An 18,656-nucleotide genomic window follows, 5' to 3' on the forward strand; every position below is an offset into this window, starting at 1 on the left:
TTTCACACCACAACCAACATGGCATAATCTAATAAAGTGCAAACATGACATTGAGCACTGCACATTTTATAGGCTATCTGATGCCAGTAACAGCCTGTATTTTCATCCTTTCAAAGTCATAAAGTTTGATTAGTGTATTTGCTTATCATAGTTCCCAATAATCAAGGACTATATGGCTAGAGTCTCTGTTGCCTTTTGAAAACACAACAATTCACCACAGTTGCACGCCCGCCGCTTTTGTTTTGTGTAAAAAAAAGTTTCCTCAAAATTCTCCAGTACGCTTCCTAATTTCAATGTCTCTCTTCAGCTGGCAGGCTGCACAAGACATGCAGAAGTAACTGACACAAAAGTCATTACACATGGATCCCTGGAGAGCAAAAACAAAATAATTGATATTAATTTGCTAGATAGATAGATAGATAGATAGATAGATAGATAGATACTAACTGGTATGTTGTATTTAGTTCGGTATACACTTCGGATCGGCATGCCTAAACCGCACAAGCAGCACTCATTCATGTCCTTAGCAATGGAACAGCCCAAACAAGGGAGGCAGAAGAGGCCACAACAGCCTAATAAAAAACAATATGATTGATGTTAAAATTACATTATGACCACTTAAGACTTTATAGATTATGGAATTTGTAATTACTTACATATGCTCATGTCTTCACAGCAGCTCATTACGCCTGTGTGAAAGTCTCTGGGTGCGAACGCAGCAGGTTGAGATGTGACCTCCATGATCTACAGAAATGTGAGGCATCAAGAACATTAAAAAAAATTCCAAACAGCAAAACTGTTATAAACATATTTAGTTCCCATGATATCTAAGTGAAGCATTAATTTATATAAAACGAAAAGTTTTATAAAAAAAGTTGATAAAAAAGTAGTAGTGGATAATATTTAAACATAGCCTACCTTTCTTGCCGTTAAGTCAGGAAACTCCTCTACACACTCAAACTGGCACAGGATGTCTTTATATACAGTTGAAAAGTCACAAGTTTAGACACACCCTTCCAATCTACAGTTAATATCAATGAATCAATATTGTCGAAATTTGTATTGCACTTCCTATAGGTCCAAAGTGCTAAATAGTTAAAAGCCACACGTTCCGATTTCTGTCACACCTTCCAGTGATGATATTTGCTGCCACATCACCCGTCCTTGTAAAATGATCGCTTTTACAAGGAAGAAAAATATCTTATCATTATAGTCAAACAAATTAAATGAATTGAAACATCAGTTTAAAATAAACTACAAAACGCATATTATCTTTTGGCCACTGCATATTTGTGTGTATTTCTGGGAAAATATAAAGCATTTAAGCTACAGTTCAAAAGTCTGGGGTTGGAAGATTTTTTGGTAACACTTTACAATAAGGTCTCTTTAGTTAATGCATTAGCTAACAATGAACAATATGTATTTTAAAGCATTTATTAATTTTCATAGTTTAATGAATTTGTTTGCCCATATAATCTTAAAATATTTAGGTTAAGCTTATTTGGCTTGCTGTCTACTAATGAGGGGCTCGATGAAGCAGTTTCAACTCGAGCTCTGATATACCCCATATATCAGTGACTAAATGATTATATAGGGCAAGGTACCTAAAATAAAGGTGGAGTTTGGGGAGGTGGTGGGATGCTGGAACATCTGAGACTGAGGAGAGGTAAGCAGCTGTTTATATACTCTGGCTGTTGATCGGAAGATTAGATGGGCTTGCTCCTCCCTAAATTACGTTTGTAACTTCCCTAATAAAAATACACTGTTCATGTTAGTTCACAGAGCATTGACAAGTTAACAAATACAACTTTCTATGTTTAAAATGTATTAGCAAATGATTAATATGAATAAAGGCTATAGTATTAGTTCATGTTAATAATGTATAGTTAAATGAAACCTTATTGTAAAGTGTTACTGATGTTTTTAAAAGCTCTTATGTTCACCAAGGCTGCAAATATTTGATCAAAAATAGTTTAAAAAAAAAGCAATACTGTGAATTGTTACTTAAAATAAAAATGTTCTATGTGAATATATTTTAAAATGCAATTTATTCCTGTGATGCAAAGCTGAATTTTCAGCATCTTTACTGCAGTCTTCAGTGTCATATGATCCTTCAGATTTGCTGCTCAAGAAACATTTCTTATTATCATCAATGTTGAAAACAGTTGTGTTGCTTCTTATTTTTGTGGAAACCGTTTGTTTCTTTGATAAAAGTTCAAAACTATTCATTTTAGTTGTTGATTGTAAGCAAAGAAAAATTACATTTAAAGTTCATTGCTAAATGTTTTAACATACTGTGCCTTTCAAAATTTTGGACGATCAGCTAATAATTTCTTAGCATAACTTGCAATTATCATTGACGAACAGCAATAAGGAACACATTTCTTTTTTATTACATAATAATAGTAATACGTCACAGTTAGACATGCCCCTTTGACAGTTGTGATGCCTGATAACTGGAATCAACTTGTCCCAGACATTACTGTCAGCAAACATTTACTGACTGACAAATGAGGTCAGTACAAAATTAACTAATTAGTACACAGTTTAGAGAGTGTGTAGTATTTTCTTATTCATAACCTCACTTTTCCTAGGGCATTTTCAAGGGCACCGTATTCAAATAAAACAAGCCTCTTGTCTTGTTGATTTTTGAGAAGTGTTACCTAATGGAAATCGTGTTGGCTGTCCCAGAGGGCCCTCCAAAACCAAATAAAATAAATAAAAGACAATTTTCATAAAAATATTATTATTTATAAAATAATTTTATTTGGCCCTTTGATATAGCTGCAAGCAATGATGACAGGCCCCAGCCTTGGCTCCACTGCCACCCCGGTATGTCACATTTACTGCAGTAGCTGGTGCCACTATGACAATGAACCACAACAGCCACATCTTTGAGATCATTTAAATTCAGATACATTTCATGTCATGGCAGTGGCGTGCACAGGGCGGGGGGCTTGAGGCCCTGCCTCTGTAATCGTGAAAGTGCCCTTTTCGATCGTACCACAGTGCACCCGGAACGCAATTTCTCATTTCTACCAGAGGCAATTTAAACGGAGGGGGACCCCCACCCCCGGAACTCGATTTTGCCCCTGCCGCGGGTCTGTGCACACCACTGTGTCTTTGGATGTCATAGGTCAGTTTAAAATAAATGTTATTTTATCCAGAGGTCCAGAAGTGTTTATCTTAAGGTATGTTTATGTTTTTGTTAGCCTAATTATTAAATTAATTATATAAAACCATGTTGTCAATGCCCTACAAATGAACTCTATGCCTTTATTTTGTTGTTCAAATATATAGAAAAGAAAGACATAAGAGATTTCGAGAACACTTTACAATAAGGTTCATTAGTTAGCATTAGTTAACTACATTAGTTAACATGAAATTATAATGAACTGCACTTATAAAGCATTTATTTATTTTTGTTAATGTTAACTTCAACATTTACTAATCCATTATTAAAATCTTGTTAACATTAGTTAATGCACTGTGAACTAACATGAACAAACCATGAACAGCTGTATTTTTATTAACTAGCGTTAACAAAGATTAACTAATGCTGAACAGAGGTGTTGTTCATGGTTAGTTCATGTTAACTAATGCATAAACTAATGTTAACTAATACAACCTTATTGTAAAGTGTTACCGAGATTTCTTATCATGGAAAGCAGTTGTCTGGCTATCACCAGACCAAGCTCAATTTAAGATTGAACATTGGTCTGGAGAGTCTGCTATGTATTTTCTACTGCACAAGAGGCGTGATAAACGAGCATAAAGGAAATGACTCTGAATGCAATTGGATAGTCCTTTAACCAATCAGACCACAAGAGGCGTGATCAACGAGCATAATTCAAATGACTCTGTACGCAATTGGATAGTCCTTCAACCAATCAGACCACAAGAGGCGTGATCAACGGGCAACGACCCATCCCTTCTCTATCCATCATTGTGTTAAACCTGCCAATAGCGCGCCAGGTGGATAAGCCAGTCTGTGATTGGTTCCCGCAAAAGTGTAACAGAAGCAAAAGAAATGAATGTACAGGTTTCCAGACTGAGTTGCAGGGTGAAATCAAATCGCCAGGCAGTTCAGGCTGGGTTTACCCAGACTAGGAAAGCAGGCAAATGCACATAATGAATTAATTAAACTCTAAACCATCAAGAGTGTAAAAAAGTCTCACACAGACACAGACACACACACCTTCCAAGTTCCTAGAAGTTACGTGCAGCCCACATGGAAACAGATAAGAGCAGTAATCAAGATGACATAAATACTATAGAGATGATAAAGGGTCAATGACATATAAGTGTAACATTTTTCGGGCAAAGATTATGTTTTTTTTGTCTCCCCCTTTTCTCATCCTGCTCAAAAACACAAAAAATAAGAATACTAAAATATACACTCCATGTACATTTTTACTGTCCCCTGAAGTATCTATAGATTTTCAATAGCAACCTGTATGTATGCTACTTTAAGAGAGCAATCATACTTTATTACTCTGTTTGCAATTCTGTAACACACTTTTTTGCGAAACACTACACACGTTTTCTGACATTAGACACTTTGTTCAAAAATCAAATCACCTGATATCATTGGGAAAACTGTTCAAAATGCTAAACTCATCTGGCAATTGTAAGCACTTACATACACACCTGAAAACACTTGCACAGAAAACAGAACACCAATCGGTCTGAGACTTAGCACTACAAATAGGCCTCAGGTAAGCCATTTTGAGAACTTTGCAAGCATGGAGGACAAAGAGAGAGAGGAGTCGGACATGGACGAGGACAAAGACGAGGACCAGTGTGTATACGTGTATCAGATGACATCAGGGCTACTCTGGTGGATCATGTGATAAATCATGGCCTGTCAATGAGGGAGGTTGGGCAAAGAGTCCACCCTAACCTCAGTCGCTACACAGTAGCATCGATAATAAGGACATTCCGAATGGAGAACATTTATATCTTCAAGTTTCTACTCTAGACTGTACCTACTGTATGTGTCACATGATTCTGTATCCTATTACTGTACTATACAAAAATGGGTAGTGCTGTGAAGTATATGCAAAGGAATACCATTGTGATGTTACAGTACTGTGACAGTTTGAAAGTACAGTGTGTGAAAAAGAACCTAACCAATGACATCTTGTGGTGGCATTTTCTACAGAATGGTTGGACGACCTCCTCAAGGTGGAAGGGAACGGCTCTTCACTCAACAACAAGAGCTAGCCATCATTGAAATGGTGCGAGAAAACAACAACAATTGTAAATAGAAATGTATTCAACAAGGTCAGCTCAACAGGGTCAGCATTTCTACACTAAGTCACATCCTACAGAAACACAACTTCAGAATGAAGCAGCTGTACAAGGTGCCATTTGAGAGGAACAGTATCAGGGTCAAGGATCTGCGCCATGATTATGTGCAGGTATGTGTCACTTTACTTTACATACTATATATTGTGATGTGGGAATGAGGGTTAATGCTGTCACCTGCCCTGCCTGTAGCTTGTAGTTTTTGTCTATACTGACCCAACTACTTGTGTTAAAATATAGACATTGTAGTTACTGAATGTGTTTTCAGTAACACTATTCAGTATTTTCTTACAGACAGTTCTGGATTTTGATGCCGCCGAACTGCCACATGAGTTCATCTACGTGCATGAGGCAGGCTTCAATCTAGCCAAAACCAGGCATTGGGCCGTGACAAAGGTCTGTCCCTGGGCAGCGTGGGGGAAATTTCACCTTGTGTGCTGCAATTAGAGTCCAAGGAGTCCTGCACCACTCATGCCACTCTAGGTCCCTACAATACAGGACAGATCATTGCATTTCTAGATGCACTACATGTAGTTGTGCAGGAAAGACCACAGCAGCCCAGGTTTGTTGTCACCTGGGATAATGTTAGTTTCCACCAGGCTGCTCTGGTCTGAGACTTTTATACCTGCCCCCTAACAGCCCCTTTCTAAATGCAATTGAGGAATTATTTTCAGCGTGGAGGCGGAAAGTATATGATCGGCAACCACACGCCCGCATGACTCTTCTGGAAGAGGCATGCCGAGACATTGAGGTGGGATCAATCCAAGGGTGGATTTGGCTCACAAGGCTATATTTTCCCCAATGCACTCTAAAAAATGCTGGGTTAAAAACAATTGGGTTGTTTTAACCCAGTGAATAGGTTGTTTTAACCCAGCGGTTGTGTTAAATGTTTGCTTAAAACAACCCAAACGCTGGGTTAAACCAACCCAATCGCTGGGTTAGTCCATCTTCAACCCAACTTGGGTTGTTTTTAACCCAGCAATTTTTAGAGTGTGCCTATCCTGCGAGGACATCGCCTGTGATGTTGACGAGGTCTTGTGGCCAGATCCGAACAGAAGGCAGGATTCATAAGCCCAGCCCCCCACCACACGGACACACGCAGGCACGCACACACACACACACACACACACACACACACACACACACACTAACACACACACACACACACACACACACACACACACACACACACACACACACACACACACACACACACACACACACACACACACACACACACACACACACACACACACACACACATGTTTGTTTTTGTGAAATGTGAGGACATTCCATAGGCGTAATGGTTTTTATACCGTACAAACCGTATTTTCTATCCCCTTACACTGCCCCTGCCCCTAAACCTAACCCTCACAGGAGACTGTGCAGTTCACTTTCTGTGAAAAAAAACTTGTTCTGTGTGATTTGTAAGCATTTGGAAAAGTGAGGACATGGGTAACGTCCTCATATTTCACCCTCTTTTTGTAATACCTATGTCATACCCATGTCATTATACACATTTGTGTCCTGATATTTCACAAAAACATGCCCACACACACACACACATGTCTGGTGCACTATCCTTCTGGGGACTCACCATAGGCGTAATGGTTTTTATACTGTACAAACCGTATTTTCTATCCCCTTACACTGCCCCTGCCCCTAAACCTAACCCTCACAGGAGACATTCTGCATTTTTACATTTTCATAAAAACTCATTCTGAATGATTTATAAGCTTTTGTGCCCGTGGGGACCCCCGTGGGGACCTCAATTTAGGTCCCCACGGTGACACGAGTCCCCATGAGTCTTTCTACAGTCAGGTTGAAGTCCCCACCAGGCTAGAAAAACATGTACACACACACACACACACGCACACACACACACACACACACACACACACACACACACACACACACACACACACACACACACACACACACACACACACACACACACACACACACAAAACAAGTATATGTTTTTTCCCCCCAATTTATCCAGTAAATGTATTGTTGCTAAATTTGATGATTTGTGATTCTATTTTTCTTTATTTCTGTAAGAATGTTTGTTGTTTGATTCCTGCAGAAATTCTACTTTTGAGTTTTACAGAAGACAAGAGTCTGAGAAAATGTCAATAAAAATAGAAACACGAAAGACTGCAGTTTTTTATATAAAGCCCATCAGGGTGTTGCTGGTGATATGAAAGAGTAATTAAAATGGTGCTTGTGTGTGTATGGTTTTGTTGCAAGAATTTAATTTTTAGAAAGGAGTGTTAAGTTTTGATTGCAGTGTTTCATTTTGGCATAGATGTGGGTTGTTAAGTGCTATGTCTGATTGGCTTGTGTAGTATTGGTACTGGTCGAGTACTTGATTGGTTCACATTCACCCTACATAATTTAATCTAGTAGATTGCACATAGAAAATTACATTAACTGAAAGCAAAAAAAATCAAGTTTAAAAGAGAAACACAAATTTGTTGTGTATATCAATAATAAGATGAGTAAAAAATAATTCAGTGTACCATATTTAAGCCAAAATGTTACTTAATATAGGTCAATATATATATATATATATATGGCTTTTTACATCTTAACCCTTAATCGCCCCTCAAGTAGGGTTTACGTTTGAGTCCCTTGGGGTCAGATAGACCCCAAACTTTTACAGAGCGATTGCATAAGGAAATATAATTTTTTTACATGGAAAACTATATATCATTTTTTTTATTTACTTCTCAACTATACATTTATGATGTGTTTCTGTGGGTATTTGGTAGTTTTTTACCTATTTACTGCACAAATACTTAACTATGTCATAAATTGGCTCATTAAAAATCTTTTTTTGTTGAAAAAATCACTTGAATGATGATCTTAAATAAATATAAATAGTTTTTGGACATTGCTCTATGTGTTAGGGATAGAATACCGCCATCTGTAGGTTTGTGGAAAAGCTTTAGGAATTATAGTTAAAGAGAAAGAGAGTGCAATGACCACATTATCCAATAGAGGTCCATAGGGAAGTTATGCAAAAGTTAAGCTGCCTTTCATCTTTCTTTTATTTGCCCTTTTCCCTCTCTTTCTCATGATTGTTCCATGTTGCATTTGTGCTCTAGTATTTGTCCTTCATTTATGTATGGAATTTTTTCAGATTTATGCCAGTTTTGTCTATTTTATTTGCCAGTTTCTATAAAAATGCTCTCTGTTGCAGTCACAAACATGTGTGTGTTTGTGTGTGTGTGTGTGTGTGTGTGTGTGTGTGTGTGTGCGTGTGTGTATGAGACAGAAAGTTCGTTCCACTTTGTGTTTATGCTCTAGGACCAGATCTTGATATAAATGTAGACATTTTCAGATTTATACTGGATTTAGTTGATTTTTTTTTACAAACAAAGTGAAAAAAAAAGCATTTTTTACATTTTCCCATTCATTGCCAAAATCCAAAAAAATGCTCCAGACACCTGTGTTTGTGTTTGTGTGTGTGTGCGTGTGAGTGAACATGCTTGTTCCATATTGCATTTGTGCTCTAGTATTAGTACTTCATTTATGTATGAAAATCTTTCAGATTTATGCCAGTTTTGTTGATTTTATTTGCCAATTTCTATAAAAATGCTCTCTGTTGCAGTCACACACATGTGTGTTTGTGTGTGTGTGTGTGTGTGTGTGTGAACGTGTGTGACAGAAAGTTCGTTCTACTTTGTGTTTATGCTCTAGGACCAGACCTTGATATAAATGTGGACATTTTCAGATTTATACTGGATTTAGTAAAAAATATTTGACAAAAAAAGTGAAAAAAAAAATATTTTTTACACTTTCCCATTCATTTTCAATGTGGGGTCAATCTGACCCCGAGGGACTTAAACGGTAAAAACATTTTTACACACCTTTAGAACAACCAAATCAAGCCCAGATATTTTGTGCATGTTTAGATAGATTATTTAGGAAAAGTCACCGAGTCTCATGGCCCTGAGATGAAGGGAACACTTTTAAAAAATGGAGGAAAAGTCCAGTGGGGTCAGCTGGACCTCAAGGGGCGATTAAGGGTTAAAGGGTTAGTTAACCCAAAAATGAAAATTCTGTCATTAATTACTCACCCTTATGTCGTTCGACACCCGTAAGACCTCCGTTCATATTCGGAACACTAATGAAGATATTTTTGTTGAAAGCTGATGGCTGAGATCCGGCCAGATCCAGCGTTCAGACAGATGACCCAGAAGCGATTTGTTGACAAGCAGAGGAAGACGCGCGTATCTAAGCTGTTGGATTCTACATTGATCGTGCTTTAGGTCTCGGCGTAGTTCTCAAAATAAGACTAAAGTGTGCATTTCATGGATTCCCGAACCCCGGCGCTACGTCATATTCTCGCGCATGCGTCGTGGAGGCACACACGGAAGGCAGTGACAAGTTGGATAAAGGTGTTATTTAGATTTTTTTTTGCGCACAAAAACTATTGTCGTCGCATCGTAAAATTATTGTAGAGCCGCTGTGGTGAGATGGACTTTGTAACGACGTTTTAAGTGCCTTTTCTGGGTCTTGGGAGTATTAATGTACTGAATGCCAATGGAGGCCTATCTGAAGCCTTTCTCAGCCATCAACAAAAATATCTTCATTTGTGTTCCGAATATGAACGGAGGTCTTACGGGTGTCGAACGACATGAGGGTGAGTAATTAATGACAGAATTTTCATTTTTGGGTGAACTAACCCTTTAATATCCCCATGAAAAGCTAAGCTATATGAAAGTAGAATTTTCATTTAAAATAAAACAAACAAATATTTTGTTAGTCAATGTTTAGTTTACTATAAAGACAGATTTTAAAATATGCATATTTTCTGTTACTAATAAAATTAAATAAAACACCAGAAAAATGTATAAAACCTAAACAAAATTGTGCATTCAGTAAAGCTAGCCAATATCCATTCTGCACAGGAACATGTAAAGCGAAAATACTATTTAAACTAAATTGTATGAAACAGGTTTCATTCCCAACAACAATTCCCAAAAAGGTTTAAACCAAATCATGATTTTCCATCAGAATAATATAAAAATGTACTTTAAATAAATGACACAGAAGTTTCACTTTTTTCAGCGTGGGTAAACATGAAGAGAACACTAAATCACATGATTAGGAGACTACTTATTTATTTATTCATAAGATTGGAAGGGTTTGTGAAAAAAAAAGTTGTCATAATATGTTAACAGTAATTGTTTTCAGGCATACATGGAAATGTGGTACTAAACAGTTTACAACATGATCTGGCTGAAAATGTGTTTTTAGTAGACTTTACAAAGAATAGACTTTGTAAGTAATTGTAAGTGTAATGAAATGAACACTTTGTTGCAAATTGCAATGTGGCTACTGAATTGTATTGAGGGTCCATCTATATCCAGTATTATGCTTCTCTTTGACTCTGTACAGGAACACGTTTCAACACAAACAACAAGCCACACTGACAATATACTAATATCACATAATCAGTAATGTGCAATTTCCACCACTGGACCTTTTCTGAGCTCCATTTTATGATAGCATGAATACAGAAACATGAACATTTTGCCCATTTTGGATTAAATTAAATTAGCTTAATTAAGCTAATGATTCACTCTTAAAAAACAAGGTTCTTTATTGGCTTTGATGGTTCAATGAAGAACCTTTAACATCCATGGAACCTTTCCATTACACAAAAAGTTCTTTAAAATGGAAAAAGCTTCTTTAGATAATAAAAATGGTGAAAAAAAAACATGATAGGCTACTTTTAAGAACTGTTCACTGAAAGCTGCTTTGGGGAACCAAAAATGGATCTTACAGCATCGCTGCTAAAACCCCCTTTTGGAACCTTTATTTTTAAGACATTTTCATTACGTACTAAATTATTAACTCTTTCAACTTTTGTTGATCTTTAGTTTCCAAGAGCAGTACACAATATCTTACTGGTAGTGTAGACAGACAGCAAAATTTTACTCCGAAACTCTTTCAGTTCTTATGGTTTCAGTGTTCCATTGCTCTTCCTTATGTTGATGTCTCTCTTCAGCTGGCAGGCTGCACAAGTAAAGCAGCAGTTCGCGGTAAAACAGTCATTACACATGGAACCCTGGAGACAAAACCAAATGCAATTCAAACAAAACTGTAAATGATAGATAGATAGATAGATAGATAGATAGATAGATAGATAGATAGATAGATAGATAGATAGATAGATAGATAGATAGATAGATAGATAGATAGATAGATAGATAGATAGATAGATAGATAGATAGATAGATAGATAGATAGATACTAACTTGTATGTTGTGTTTAGTTCGGTATACACTTCGGATCGGCATGCCTAAACCACATAAGCAGCACTCATTCATGTCCGAAGCAATGGAACAGCCCAAACAAGGGAGGCAGAAGAGGCCACAACAACCTAATAAAAACAATATGATTGATTTACATGCAAATCACATCATCAGGACAGATGTATAGCTCACAATTTACTAACAATATATTTGTGTTTAGTGCCATTGGAATCACTTACATACGCCCACGTCGTCACAGCAGCTCATTAAGCCTGTGTGAAACTCTCGGGGTTCGAATGCCGCAGGTTGAGATGTGACCTCCATGATCTACAGATAAAGACATTTAGGGCATCAAGCTTTTTTTTTTTTTTTCAAAAGCATTTTTCAAACCTAGACAAAGAGTTTTTTTTTTTAGTTAACAACATTTAAATGTACCATTTACTTATATAGAAAGTTTACCAAAAGGTATGTAATATTTAATAGTAGCTTTACCTGATTAGATTTTTCTTTGCAGTTGAGTCAGGATATTCCTCTATGCACTGAAACGTGCACAGTGTGCCTATTATATATGGTTTGAAAAGTCACATGTTCAGGCGCACCTTTGAAAATGCATGGAAAAAGGTCAATATGTAGCCTGCTCGTTTATTGTCAAAATATTTATTGCCCTTCCTATAGGTTCAAAGTCCTACAACAGTAGTTGTAGCGTAGCTAATGGTTATAAATAACCACAAATGTGTTTTCCAGGAATTTGCTATTAGTTGCTATTTGCTTTCACGCCTTGATGCAAAGTGTGCTGCCACGCCTCCCTCGTTGTCAGAGGAACAAAAATACAATATCATTAAAACAAATTAACTGAATCGACATACTTTGAAACAAATAACTAGCCATTGTGGAATAATATTCTGAATATGATTAAAATCTATTCCATAAGGTCATTAAACATGGATATCACTATTTATTTTAGAAAATTAAAGCGACAGTGGGCTTATACGTGATTTGTGACATGGATTCTGTGTACTCAGTAATTTGAAGAACTGATTTATTGCTAGCTTACTAAAACACTGTTGCCATGAGTATAGTAATGACATACAATTTTTATGACTTTAAAGATTCAGAGGACACACTGCTAGGCGGCTGTATATACCAGGGTTATTATTTTTCAATAAAACTATTAAAAACATTCCTGTTAAAGGGATTGTTCACCCAAAAATGAAATGTCTGTCATCATTTACAGTGTTGGGGAAAGTTACTTTGAAAAGTAATGCATTACAATATTGCGTTACTCCCTTAAAAAGTAACTAATTGAGTTACTTAGTTACTTTTTAAGAAAAGTAATGCGTTACGTTACTTTTGCGTTACTTTTTCTGGGCTGGGCTTGTTTTTGTTTTTGTTTATAACAAAAAAGTTATATTTTTGTGCAACCTCTTTTGTAAAGACCTCTTCATACCAAAATTGAAATAATAAGCCCCAGGCTGAGGTAAAAATGCAAACTGATTCGTGAACAGTAGAGGGCGCAGCTCTGCTGTGCTGCCATTCTGGATAATGGTAGAATAGGATGCAGGAGAAAAAAGTTTTACCAATAAAAACAAAAAATCTAGTAATTTTCATCATCAAAGGTCAGCAGCAAGACATTGGTAAATTAAATATAAAGGTAGATTATGCATACAATTTTTTGTTTTTTTAACATTTAATTATTGGAGGTTTGCATAGTACTCTGATTTTGCATTTGACTGATTTTAATCATTTTGAGGAGTACTGAATCTTTATTGTGCAAGTGAGATAAATAAATGCTCACATTTAGTCTAGAACTACAATAACCATCATGTTTACACACAAGCCTCTGCACTTATTTTTCTCAACATGGGGGCAGGAGAGCTGTCAGTCAAATTAATGTGAAAAAGTAACTTGCGTTACTTTTTTAAAAAAGTAACCGAAATTTTGTTGTAAATTTGAAAAGTAATGCATTACTTTACTAGTTACTTGGAAAAAGTAATATTATTACGTAACTCAAGTTACTTGTAATGCATTACCCCCAACACTGATCATTTACTCATGCTCAAGTTGTTCCAAACCTGTATGAATTTCTTTCTTCTGCTGAACACAAAAGAAGATATTTTAAAGAATGTTGGTAAAAAAAATAAAAAAAAAATAAACAAAAACAAAAACATTTTTTTTATCAACATTCATCAAAATATCTTATGTTGTGTTCAGCAGAAGAAAGAAATTCTGTCCCACTTTATATTAGGTGGCCTTACTACTTAAAAGTACAATTTACTTATTGTGTTCATATTGTATTGCAAAACACTTTGGTTACGCTTTATTTTACAGTGTCCTTATTATATGTTCCATGTACTTACCATAGTAATAACAGTAAATTTTGCATAATTACATGCAACTAACCCTCAACCAAACCCTAATCCTACCCTAACCTAGTAAGTACATGAAGTGAATTAATATTACTCAGTACTTAAATATATAATTACACTGTAACAATGACACCATAAAATAAAGTGTAACCAACACTTTTATTGATATTGAAGTGGGATACGGGTAAAGTTAGAACAGGTGTGGTGTAATTTTAAGGGTAGGGTTAGGTAAGGGAAGTGTCAACAGTGTAATTATAAATGTAACTACAGAAATTAATTACAGATGTAATTAGGCCTACATGCAGGCAATTTTTAAAATGTAAATCCAATGTAAAAACATGTACACAATAAGTGCATATATCAAATGATTAATTTAAACAGGGCTCGCTTGTCCGGGACAAGTGGATTTTTTGAAGGGGCAAGTGAAAAATAATTTTACATGCCCAACGGATAAGTATCCTGAATAAAACGTCAAAACAAAAAATACCTAGGGAATCACCAAAGTGCATTCAGTTAGTGTAAGTGGAGATCGATAGTGGATAATCGATAGTTGAGGCTCGCGCAGCCTCTCGAAGAGAAAATCGAAAACAAATGAGCGCCTGTCATTCAAAGAAACTCAGTTAACATACACGGTTAACATTGTGTAGTTTTTATATTTATAACATATGATACAGTTAAGCAACATCACACTAACAATAGTGTTGTTTTCCTGAATACTATCACGACTGAAAATGACGCTGATTTCATGCCAGTTCCATAAACAATTAATTAACATTAAGTCACTTACATTTTAGATGCAATATGGACTGTTTTTGTTCTATTTCAGCAGCGAAAATAGTTCCAAACTAAGATCACAACAGAAACGTAACGAATCTCACAACAACAGTGTGTTACTGAATGATTCAGCGTTTGAATGAATCGGTTGAATCAAAGGTTCAATTACCTATTCATAAACGACCGCCTAATTTTTGAATGAATCAGCCGTTTGAACGAATCGACTCAATGACTCACTCATTAAGACAGTCACCTGCTGCCACCTACTGGTGGTTTAGTTTCATCTTTCCAACATTTCTTAGTTGTATATTCAAAAATATTTCAAATAATCTCATAACATTATTTAATGCAGTTGTGATTTTTCAGTGTAAATAATTTAATTTGATTGGTAACAGCCTATAGTGTCTTATTCTAATTTAATGTATAGATCAAATTTAAAAATATAAAATGAAAGCTGAAGCATAGCCTATATTTAATACGATTATGGAAAAATCACAAATATGCATATTTAAATATGTCAAAGCTGATTGAACACTGGTGAGAATATTGCTTCAAAATAGATTATTTTTACAAAAAAAATCCAGACAAGCTAATTTTTTACTCAGACAAGTGAATGACAGATTTACTTGTCCAAAGGATAAGCATGTGAACAGGCTTAATGTCGAGCCCTGTTTAAATGTTAGTACGTAGTAGTTAAAGTGTTAGTTCACCCAAAAATGAAAATAATGTAATTTATTACTCACCCTCATGCCCGTACTACTACAGTGGCCCAGTAGTGCACAACACAACGAAATTTAAAAAGCATACATAAGTTCACAAAACAACCAAATAAATCCACAACACAACGAAATAAAGCCACAACACAACGAAAAAGCCACAACACAACGAAAAAGCCACAACACAACGAAATAGCCACAACACAACGGAAATGCTCCCGACCACTAGGGGGCTCTCGGAGTGCGGTAAAGTTAGTTTTCCTTGCATTGTTCTATAGATTCGCCAATCTTACAAATATTTAAACACTACGATCAGTTTTAAGTGTGTAGTTGTATATCGACATGAAATATCAATTCAAAATCACCTACGTGCATAATAGCTGCATATTTATACTCGAGAACGCTTTGACCCGCTAGCTGCCACGGCGCTAAGGGAGCGTCTGCCAATTCCAACAAGTTGAAACATATAATTTGTATTAATTAAATTAAAGCTACACTATGTAACTTTTCCGTCCACTAGAGGTCGCCTGTTCAAAACAAAGGCGTAGTTTGATGACGCCACGTTTGGTTCTCGGGACATGTGGTTTTCACCTCACAGCCGGTGGGAAACAGTCAGGATAGGACTCGGGCAGAAATCATGTTCATGGATGCGATTATTAACATTACTGTAGTCTGAAGCAGAGCAGGACCGAGTGTTGTGGAGCTGAGTAAGGCCGCTGGAGCGATTGAAGAGCGAGACTGTTATTATGGCATAGGCGCTGGCGGGACTTTTATTATGACACGGTTGCCGGCGCCACTTCCTCTTTTCCAGTCATGAGTATATGAGGTAACGCAACTCTGTTTATCGTATTAGATATATCTGAGTGTGTTGAAAAGGAAGTTATGACGTTCGCTCGGCGGCTGCTATGACACTTGTTCACAATGCAGTGAGAGTAAAGTGTTTCACTGAATAAAACCGGAAACCGAGGGTGACGCAGATATGACGCAATCGACAGGCGACTCCCTCACACGCATAGCTCACACGTCCCGGTTCCTTGGTTAAAATAGCAATTTCTCACGATTTACAAATAGTTGAAAACATTTGGGATATTCTAAGTACTCAACTGAACAAAATATATAACACTGGCCTAGTGGTTTCTGGATATTTTACTGCAAAAATCCTACATAGTTCACCTTTAACATTTTTTTTTATATTTTTAAATTCCAATGTTGTGTATTATTAAGTCAGTTTTTACAATACAATCAAGCTGTGGAATTTTAACATGTCTGTTTTTAAATGTTAAAAGCAATTTTAATTCATGCAAATTATACGTTTCAACCAATTGGTGGAATTGGCAGACGTTCCCTTAGCGCTGTGGTATCGGGTCAACGCATTCTCGAGCATAAATATGCAGCAATAATGCATAGGCTATAGGTGATTTTAAATTAATATTTCATATCAATAAACAATGGTTAGCCCAAATACTGTTAAAACTAATTGTGGTATTGATTTCTTTGTAAGATTGCAGACTCCGCGCTCCGAGTGCCCCCGAGTGGTTGGGAGCATTTCCGTTGTGTTGTGGCTATTTCGTTGTGTTGTGGCTTTTTCGTTGTGTTGTGGCTTTTTCGTTGTGTTGTGGCTTTATTTCGTTGTGTTGTGGCTCGTTTCCGTTGTGTTGTGGCTTGATTTATTTGTGTTGTGGCTTGTTTTCGTTGTGTTGTGAACTTATGTTTGCTTTTTGTATTTCGTTGTGTTTTGCACTACTGGGGCACCGTACGTTCCACACCCGTAAGACCTCCGTTCTTCTTCGGAACACAAATGAAGATATTTTTGTTGAAATCCTTAGGCTCAGTGAGGCCTGCATAGGCATCAATGTAATTTACACTCTCAAGATCCATTAATGTTCTAAAAACATATTTAAATCAGTCCATGTGAGTACAGTGGTACAATATTAATATTATAAAGCGACGATAATGTTTTTTGTGCGCCAAAAAACCCCCTAAATAACGACTTTAGTCTGATAACCGATTTCAAAACACTGCTTCATGAAGCTTCGGAGCGGAAAGGAATCAGCGAGTCGATTCAGCGGTTCGGAGCGCCAGAGTCACGTGATTTCAGCAGTTTGGTGGTTTGACACGCGATCCAAATCAGAATTCGACTCACTGGTTCATTTCCGCTCCGAAGCTTCATGAAGCAGTGTTTTGAAATCGGTTATCACTATATAAGGCGTTATTTTGGTTTTTTTGGCGCACGAAAAATATTCTCGTCACTTTATAATATTAATATTATACCACTGTACTCACATGGACTGATTTAAATATGTTTTTAGTACATTAAAGGGTTAGTTCACCCAAAAATGAAAATTCTGTCATTAATTACTCACCCTCATGTCGTTCGACACCCGTAAGACCTCCATTCATATTCGGAACACTAATGAAGATATTTTTGCTGAAAGCTGATGGCTGAGAAAGGCTTCAGATAGGCCTCCATTGGCATTCAGTACATTTACACTCCCAAGACCCATAAAAGGCACTTAAAACGTTGTTACAAAGTCCATCTCACCACAGTGGCTCTACAATAATTTTACGATGCGACGACAATAGTTTTTGTGCGCAAAAAAAAATCAAAATAACACCTTTATCCAACTTGTTCTTGTCTTCAGTGTGTGCCTCCACGACGCATGCGCGAGAATATGACGCAGATCCGGCGTTCGGACACATGACCCAGAAGCGATTTGTTAACAAGCAGAGGAAGACGCGCGTATCTAAGCTGTTGAATTCTACATTGATCGTGATTTAGGTCTCGGCGTAGTTCTCAAAATGGGGTTAAAGTGTGCATTTCATGGATTCCCGAACCCCGGCGCTACGTTATATTCTCACGCATGCGTCGTGGAGGCACACACGGAAGACAAGAAGAGGTTGAATAAAGTCGTTATTTTGATATTTTTTTTTGCGCACAAAAACTACTGTCGTCGCATTGTAAAATTATTGTAGAGTCACTGTGGTGAGATGGACTTTGTAACGACGTTTTAAGTGCCTTTTATGGGTCTTGTGAGTGTAAATGTACTGAATGCCAATGGAGGCCTATCTGAAGCCTTTCTCAGCCATCAGCTTTCAACAAAAATATCTTCATTTGTGTTCCGAAGATGAACGGAGGTCTTACGGGTGTCGAACGACATGAGGGTGAGTAATAAATTACATTATTTTCATTTTTGGGTGAACTAACCCTTTAATGGATTTTG

At 36.8% G+C, this 18,656-nt stretch overlaps 2 protein-coding genes across 2 annotated transcripts; both read right to left on the reverse strand.

Moving 5' to 3' along the window:
- Nucleotides 1-262: 262 nt before the first annotated feature.
- Nucleotides 263-741, reverse strand: LOC307118716 (placenta-specific gene 8 protein-like; the record flags this gene model as incomplete). The annotated part of the gene is made up of 3 exons (XM_079804437.1): nucleotides 263-367; nucleotides 448-572; nucleotides 657-741. The coding sequence occupies 3 exons, from the start codon at nucleotides 739-741 to the stop codon at nucleotides 263-265; spliced, it is 315 nt and encodes a 104-aa protein (XP_079660563.1).
- A 10,540-nt stretch (nucleotides 742-11,281) lies between these two features.
- Nucleotides 11,282-11,903, reverse strand: LOC307119180 (placenta-specific gene 8 protein-like; the record flags this gene model as incomplete). The annotated part of the gene is made up of 3 exons (XM_079805259.1): nucleotides 11,282-11,392; nucleotides 11,583-11,707; nucleotides 11,819-11,903. 3 exons carry the CDS (start codon nucleotides 11,901-11,903, stop codon nucleotides 11,282-11,284), a joined length of 321 nt encoding a protein of 106 aa, XP_079661385.1.
- Between the last annotated feature and the right edge of the window lie 6,753 nt (nucleotides 11,904-18,656).

This window comes from Gobio gobio (assembly GCF_949357685.1).
Source record: "Gobio gobio genome assembly, chromosome: 22".
In the NCBI taxonomy this organism is placed as follows: domain Eukaryota; kingdom Metazoa; phylum Chordata; class Actinopteri; order Cypriniformes; family Gobionidae; genus Gobio; species Gobio gobio.